Genomic DNA, 8,965 nt, shown 5'->3' on the forward strand with positions numbered 1-8,965 from the left:
TCTGTTTCTCAGTGGTCCAAAGTCCTCTTTTCTGATGAGAGCAAATTTTGCATCTCATTTGGAAACCAAGGTCCCAGAGTCTGGAGGAAGAGAGGAGACGCACAGAATCCACGTTGCTTGAAGTCCAGTGTGAAGTTTCCACAGTCTGTGTTGGTTTGGGGAGCCATGTCATCTGCTGTTGTCCACTGTGCTTTATTAAGTCCAGAGTCAGCGCAGCCGTCTACCAGGACATTTTAGAGCACTTTATGCTTCCTTCAGCAGCTTTATGGAGATGCTGACTTCATTTTCCAGCAGGACTTGGCACCTGCCCACACTACCAAAAGTACCAAAACCTGGTTCAATGACCATGGGATTACTGTGCTTGATTGGCCAGCAAACTCGCCAGACCTGAACCCCATAGAGAATCTATGGGGCATTGCCAAGAGAAAGATGAAAGACATGAGACCGAACAATGCAGAAGCTATTGAAGCATCCTGGTCTTCCATAACACCTCAGCAGTGCCACAGGCTGATAGCATCCATGCCACGCCGCATTGAGGCAGTAATTCATGCAAAATGGGCCCAAACCAAGTACTGAGTACATATGCATGATTATACTTTTCAGAGGGCTGACATTTCTGTATTTAAAATTTTTTACTGATTTCATGTAATATTCTAATTTTCTGAGATTTTGAATTTGAGATTTTCATAAGCTACAAGAACATCCAACTTCTTTTGCAATTACCTTTTTGAGGCTTTCCCTCCTTGTGGAGGCTGTCAATGATGGTTTTCTGCACAACTGTCAGGTCAGCAGTCTTCCCCATGATTGTGAATTCCACTGAACCAGACTGAGAGAACAATTAAAGGCTCAGGAACCCTTTGCAGGTGTTTTGGATTAATTAGCTGATTAGAGTGTGACACTTTGAGCCTACAATACTGATCCTTTTCACAATCTTCTAATTTTCTGAGATTTAGAATTTGGGGTTTTCATAAGCTGTACGCAATAATCATCAAAATTATATCAAATAAAGGCTTGAAATATCTCACTTTGCATGTAAGTTAGTTTCACCTTTTAAGTTGAATTACTGAAATAAAATGAACTTTTGCACGATATTCTAATTTTTCGAGTTTCATCTGTATATGTAGGAAATGTTTTGAGGACAAAAGAGAAATTGTGTCAGTTTTACTGACTTCCCATAGCTGAATACACCTGGATGTATCCAACTTTAACTCTGTGACCGCCTCTGTATCATATCTGACTGAGGGGTGGTACTGAGACGACAGAATTTACAGTTGAGTCTTCTAAAGCTGCAGAGGGTCTAACATCTGTTAGATGAGTCCAAAGAGATCCAAACAGCTCAGGGGATCCATCACTACATTGCATGTGAAGTCTGACTGTAAGTGGGAAGCCTAGAGGGGGACAGAGAGAGAGCAGAGCTGATGTACTCACTGTCCTCTCCAGGGCAGGGCATGCCAGGCCGCTCCGGGATGCTGGGGAACACTGTGAAAGACAGAAAGGAAACGGTCAACATCAATATGCTGTTTTTTTTCTCCTGTCTCCTGCAGAGCTGACAGGACATATGCAATCCAGATGATGACCACCATAAACTTATATGAATACAACATCACAGAGACTCTTTGTACTTTAACATCCTCACTAAAGGTTCATCATAAAGATGAGTAATTTCGAGTAATAAGTTGCATAAAAGTTGCTTGTTTGGCAAGTTGGAGTTTAAAGTTATTTATTTTGACTAATTAAGTTAGATTATTATTATATGAATAATTATAAAATGTAAAGTAGGAGCCAACTCACCATGCAGCAGCAGTCCAGACCTCTTGGTTCGATTGTGAATACGAAATGCCTCCTCCAGCTCCATCTGAGACGAGATGGTACAAGGGTCCCCTACACACACACACACACACACACACACACACACACACACAGTGTTGCTGCTTTATACTAACTCAGTTTTCAACACTTCATAAAGACAACTTTGGATTTTAATGCTACGTTTGGATCTGCCATGTCAGAACATTTAGCAGAAGCAGCACCACGTATTATGTATTCTTTTTCCCCGTGATAGGAAATATAATAACTTAATATAAACTGAATTTAACTACATATATGCAGTTGATAGCAGATTGGAGGGAATACTGGACAGTGTTTTAAATGAAGATAAAAATAAAATTAAAGAAATACATTTTCTAACAACACAAAACTTTGAGGACAAGCAAAGCTGACAAAAACTACATGGCCGATAATGGGTTTTGAGATAACAGTTTTGGTATCATTTGTTCGGGTAATATTCCAAGTGAATTTAAAGCTCAAGACTAGTATCTTCTTAAAATATTCTTAGTAGCTAGTGTAATAAAGTAATAACTAAGAAATGGTTAGGTAAGGAACCACCAACAAAGGCAGAGTGGATATTGATAATAAAGGAAATGGACTTTATATCAATAAATTGCATCACTATTGGTCCAAATGCTGCGTATGCATGAATGCAGATATTACAAGGAATGGAAAAACCTTGTATTGTGGCCTATTTGGCTGGTCTACAAACATTATATTTACAATTTCTTTACACCAACTTTTTTGTGATATATTTGTGCTATGAGCTCACACTGAGCTTCTCTGTGTATTTACAAAATGGATGTTATAAGACAGCCGTCATCTTAATCCCCTTGAAGGACAAGATAGATTGTGATTGACATGGACTGGATGTGATCCATCCAAACTCACTCAGAGACAGTGTGAATCTTAAGTCTCCCCAGGAATCTGAGCTAAGGGGAAATATTCCAGATGTCTGATGGAAAGATTATTAAGCCAGAGGTTCCCAACATTTTTGACTTGTGACGCCTTCTCACAGTTTGCATATGTTGTGACAGAGGAGGAGACAGAGCACACATATAGTATTTGAGCGTGAGGCACACCCACCTTCATCATCAATCCACTTGAGTGTGATGGGCTGCTGCTTGGCAACGCTGCACATCGTTCTCACCTCCTCACACAGCTCCACAAAAGTTACTGTGGCTGCCAAGTCCATGATCAACATGTCCCTGAATGCAACACACACAAGCACACACACACACACACACAGAAAATATCAAGATTGAGTCACATTGTCTAAGTGGAGCAGAGATCCCTCAGGGTGTCCCAAGGAGTCAACAGCTAAATTAGGAAATCATTCACTAAAGTAAACATGCTCTGATGTTGTATTTGAGGTGTGAGGTGTTTACAGAGACTGACAGAGCATGTGATGACACGGCAGCTGGGTTTGTAGCAGAGTTAACAACATACTGACTGCAGAACGATTCACTTGGGTGGGGGGGGCTCAGGTCGGTCTCAGCTGAAGATAACTGGCACATTCAGAACAGATTAATGTGTGTCATTTGATTTTGGACCTGAAGATCAGTTTACTAGTCATAAGGGGTCCAACTCAGGCAGTGAAAACAGATATATAGTGAGAGTGAAAGCTTCTTCTTGACCTTGGAAACGGTATGACCACAGATACTGTAGTTCTGATCATAAGAGTAGTAATAGCAGTAATAACAGCAGCCCCAGTTTGTGCCTCTAACACACTGTATTATCATTACATTACAAAGCTAAGTATGTGTTTCTGAAAAATAAATACATGGCAGCCTTTGAAAACACCCAAAAGGTCTTTAACCACATTTCCCTCTGCAGTGAAAGTGAAAGTAACCCCCACAACACCACATCAACCACAAACGCATTTCACAAGTAGCCGGAAATTACACACCTTCTAACTTTGTTGTGTGAGAGGAGAAATCAAAATGAGTTATTGTGTTTGAAAACAAACAACTGAAAGAAACAAAACACAACTAATAAAAAAAATAAATTTAAATTTCGGTTCACATCCAACAATGACACACGTTATTTCGGCTGCCATTTTATCTGGAACAGTCCATTCAGGGCCTGATTTACTAAAGGTTTGCGTGAGTAAAAATGTGTGCAAACTTGATATCACCAGCAAATTAACAGGTAAGCTGATCTACTAACGGTGTGCACGCAGAATGACGTCTTTCAAAAGTGCAAGATAGCACCTGTTGTTCATTTAGTACTTTTGCCTTAATGAATATGCAAATACATTTATTTGATCTAACAATGTGATCTAACAAGCCTAAACGCAATTTCATGTGAGTGCAACAGCATCTGTATTTAATACGAGAGGAGGGTGCAAACCAAACTGAGATGGAAGAATTTAGAAAGTTGCGTGGCGCTGCAGATTGCAGCCCCCAGCTGCAGCGGTGCAGGGATCACGCGAAAAATTCATCTAGCCAGAGGGAACAATCACAAACTGTTCCAAAATGTAAATGCTCCGTATTTGTATAGCGCCTTTCTAGTCTTTTCAACCACTCAAAGCGCTTTTACACTACATCTGCATTCACCAGTCATACACATTCATACACTGAGCGCTCAAACGGAAACATTCATACACTGGCGGAATAGCCGCCAGGGGCAAATCGGGGTCAAATACTGTCACCTCCATTGTGTTTGCTCCTGTTGTCATCTACGCAATAATTCTTAGTAAATCACCCATTACAGGTACTAAAATTGCATGTGCAGTATTTTAGAATGCACACGCAATTTAGTACTCTTTATTCGGGATGTTAGTAAATCGTGCCCACAGTGTCTGAACTTGGAAATGGAATAAAAATATTTTGTTAAAGGTGCAGCGGACGGAATACTGAAATACTTTCAGAGCATCCATAATTGTTTTTAACTAACTGGATTTTTCAAAAATTCCCTGATAATGATATTACATGAGGGGCAGGAACTGTGGTTACGGTAGTAACAACAGGAACAGGTTACAGTGGTGGTAGTAATAATACAAGAGATACTAACACAGTAGTAGCTGCAGTAATATGGAGATAGTCGCTGAACAAAATGTATTTTTTTAGCTTCACTTTCTTTTCAGTTGTTTTCAGGGCAGGACAAGCATGTCCTGGTTCTGGCTGGATCTAGTTTGAAATGTTTCAGTACTTGTTCTGATACATACCACAGTTTCAGTACTGATACCAAACCAAGAACCAATACCATGAACACATTTAGCTACAAAACCCTTTATTTTAAGAACCCAATGTTCTCAAATGTTAAATGTTGTACAGCCAAGAACAGCTGAACAGAAACTTTGTCTTTTAAATAAAGTTTAAGATTTACATCTGAATCTGAGGAGTAAACAGGAGGATGAATATGACCAGACATAACTGCACTTACTGCGTTCTGGTTATCAAAGGAACTACAGGAAAGGACAAAGTTTATTATTAAAAAGGGACTTTGCATTCATTTGAATACTGAAGCTGGGACATTGGTTGAAACTACCATAAATTCTTCTTCTACCTAGCAGCGTTACAGCTGCGCAGCTTCCCGGGGTCGAGCAAAACAGATCGTGCTGGTGTTACCGTCTGTTCAGGCCTCAGTGGGACAAGCTCCAATCCCAGAAAAGGCCTCATTAAACAAATGATATCGTGTTGTATACTGTAAACACACATCACCGGCTCACACACACGTTGCTGGGCGTGTGAGGCCAAATGTTTATGGCGAGTGTTTGCTGGACTCTGACAGGGTGGAGCAGAGACAGATTGCTTCCCAGCAGGCATTGCTCCACACAGTCAACATAACCCACACAAATCAATGTGCAATGATGACACACGCGCACACACACACACACACACACACATTAGGGTTATGCCTTTATATAGGTTTGCCAATATTGCCTCATATTGATCTAGTATTTGTTTTCTAATCTGATTGAGCTACTCTGATGTGATGAGTCTGATGTCTACATGAGTCCGCTTCATGATACTGTAATTTTACTTTGAAATTTAATCACTTATCTTATCGTGCTTATTATCCGTCTTGACATTTAATCTATTCTCCACTACCCTAAAGCTTGATGATGCTTGTGCCACATTTTTATATAATTAAACATATATGGTATCTTACAGGGTCTCCTTTTCGGTTTCCTCTTTACTAATAAAATGATTTCTACTCTTCTGGTTTTTAAAAAAACAAACCCGTTAAAGCCAAATCCACGTAGAAACATTTCTGAGTGCGACTACAGACAGACAACTCCACAGCTCACCCGGCACACTAAGTGCATAAACCTATCAACACATTGATCTTTGATCCCTCTAATCAAAATACGTCTGTCACGTCTCGCTCATGCATTGTACAATGGTCACTGTGTGTTGGTTGCTTGGTAAACTCCCGTTTCCAATTTTAACCTGGAAAACTCCATTAAACTTAACACTGGTAATTAACCAACAGACTCAGCAATTAGTCTGTTCCCTACACGCTCTGGGGTTAAACAGCTCTGCTGAAGGCTTTTATGGTTTATGAGGATCTCTCAGATAAGATGATTGATGACTGTGGGGCTGATATTTATCCACTGACCTATTGATCTGTAGCTGTGGGGTCTTTTAGCGCGGCTCTATGAAGACCTGTTACTACTGTCAGTCTTACCGTCTTATTGTTACTACTGTCAGTCTTACCGTCTTATTGTTTCTACTGTCAGTCTTACCGTCAGTCTTACCGTCTTATTGTTTCTACTGTCAGTCTTACCGTCAGTCTTACCGTCTTATTGTTACTACTGTCAGTCTTACCGTCTTATTGTTTCTACTGTCAGTCTTACCGTCTTATTGTTACTACTGTCAGTCTTACCGTCTTATTGTTACTACTGTCAGTCTTACCGTCAGTCTTACCGTCTTATTGTTTCTACTGTCAGTCTTACCGTCTTATTGTTTCTACTGTCAGTCTTACCGTCTTATTGTTACTACTGTCAGTCTTACCGTCAGTCTTACCGTCTTATTGTTTCTACTGTCAGTCTTACCGTCTTATTGTTTCTACTGTCAGTCTTACCGTCTTATTGTTACTACTGTCAGTCTTACCGTCAGTCTTACCGTCTTATTGTTTCTACTGTCAGTCTTACCGTCTTATTGTTACTACTGTCAGTCTTACCGTCAGTCTTACCGTCTTATTGTTTCTACTGTCAGTCTTACCGTCTTATTGTTTCTACTGTCAGTCTTACCGTCTTATTGTTACTACTGTCAGTCTTACCGTCTTATTGTTTCTACTGTCAGTCTTACCGTCTTATTGTTTCTACCGTCAGTCTTACCGTCTTATTGTTTCTACCGTCAGTCTTACCGTCTTATTGTTTCTACCGTCAGTCTTACCGTCTTATTGTTTCTACTGTCAGTCTTACCGTCTTATTGTTTCTACTGTTAAGACTTTGGGAGTATTTTGTGATATGTACATCAGTATGGATGGTTAGCTCTGTGTTTACTTTGCAAGTATCCACAGATCATTTCCATACAGTATGTATAGCTGCAACGATTAATCGAATAATCGATTAGTTGTCAACTATGAAATTAACCGCCAACTATTTGGATAATCGATTAATCAGTTTGAGTTGTTTACAAACACACAAATTCTCTGATTTCAGCTGAAATGTGAATATTTCCTGAATCTTTCCTCCTCTGTAACAGTGAACTGAATATATTTCGGTTGTGGACAAAACAAGAAATTTTAGGATGTCACCTTGAGCTTTGGCAAACACTAATCAACATATTTCACAATTTTCTGACATTCTATAGACCTAACAACTAATTGATTAATAGAGAAAAGAATCAACAGACTACCATAATCAAAAATGTAAATAATGGTTAGTTGCAACCCTAATAGTAGGCCTACGTGGCTACAGTAGACTGCAGGTGGGGCGGCTGTGGCTCAGGAGGTAGAGCGGGTTGGCCGTTAATCGGAAGGTTGGCGGTTCCCCCTGGTTGCATGTCGAAGTGTCCTTGGGCAAGATACTGAACCCCGAATTGCCCCTGGCGGCTATTCCGCCAGTGTATGAGTGAGTGTGAATGTTAGTTTCCGTTTGAGCACTTAGGCTCAGTGTATGAATGTGTGTGACTGGTGAATGCAGATGTAGTGTAAAAGAGCTTTGAGTGGTCGAAAAGACTAGAAAGGCGCTATACAAGTACGGAGCATTTACATTTACAGGTATCACATGTGTATCTATGATGGATAGTAAACTTCACGTCCAATATAACAACAAGGCAACTGTTCCATCCAGTCTCTTGTCTTCACTGGATTTTGCTTTTGGATCACATATTCATTAGAAGGAAAGAAGCAAAAAACACAACAAAACAAAAAACAGTAGAAGATTAATTGAAAAGTAATCGAAACCAAAAATTCAGAGCCTCTAACTGACGCAATTTCCCCATGTCGGTTATTTAATCCTGTTAATATTGTGTGTGTTCATGTAGCCTACTTTCCCCTTGAAACATCCTACCGCGTGTTGTCATGTGACTCCGCCCTTACTGCCAGACTGACAACTCACTCGCTTTCAGTGTCACTTTATGCCATTGGCTCTCTCTCATTCGCTCATCCAATCACTCGCTATGCACACACATTGCACTGCAGTTAAAAGACATATCTTCTGCTGCTCTTATAACAGCACCTGTCACTTATGTCCTTTGAGGAATAAGGAGAGGAAGCTAGCAAAGCATGATTTACCGAGCTCACACAGTGTGCGGGTGAAAATCATTTGTTCTGCATTGATATCAAATAATTGAGTGAAATGTTAGTAGCCGTAATCATAATTCAGCAGCCGTGTGTGATGTGACTATAGTGGAACTATGTCTCTGTAATGTGCAACATCAACTTTATTTTTTATTTTTATTTTTTAAACCTGTCCTGCCCAGCAGCCTGGTATAGAGTATGATGACCTGGATACCATATTGTGCTAGACAGATTTTACTTTAACAAGAGAGTATTAATGTACTCCTTTGTCTGTTTAATTATTTATTTAATTATGAATTGATTTGTCACCGGGCCGGACAGGGGGGCAGACACGGGGATGGGGGGACACAAACAGACAGCACAGAGAAAGGACAAGACCTGTAAGAGAAGGGGGATGGAAGGTGGGGACAACAGGGAAAAGCAGTGGGAAACACCAATTGCA

General features: G+C 40.2%; 1 protein-coding gene across 1 annotated transcript in view; it reads right to left on the reverse strand.

The window, feature by feature from the left end:
• prkcz (protein kinase C, zeta) overlaps positions 1 to 8,965 on the reverse strand; it is a 149,215-nt gene that overhangs the window by 132,987 nt on the left and 7,263 nt on the right. The window contains exons 3-5 of the mRNA XM_046055327.1: positions 2,914 to 3,035; positions 1,792 to 1,881; positions 1,429 to 1,479 (exon numbers count right to left, since the gene is read on the reverse strand). Of these exons, the coding sequence (XP_045911283.1) occupies positions 1,429 to 1,479; positions 1,792 to 1,881; positions 2,914 to 3,035 (263 nt within the window). The remainder of the gene's footprint in view (positions 1 to 1,428; positions 1,480 to 1,791; positions 1,882 to 2,913; positions 3,036 to 8,965) is intronic.

This window comes from Micropterus dolomieu, linkage group LG08 (genome assembly GCF_021292245.1).
Source record: "Micropterus dolomieu isolate WLL.071019.BEF.003 ecotype Adirondacks linkage group LG08, ASM2129224v1, whole genome shotgun sequence".
Taxonomy (NCBI): Eukaryota; Metazoa; Chordata; class Actinopteri; order Centrarchiformes; family Centrarchidae; genus Micropterus; species Micropterus dolomieu.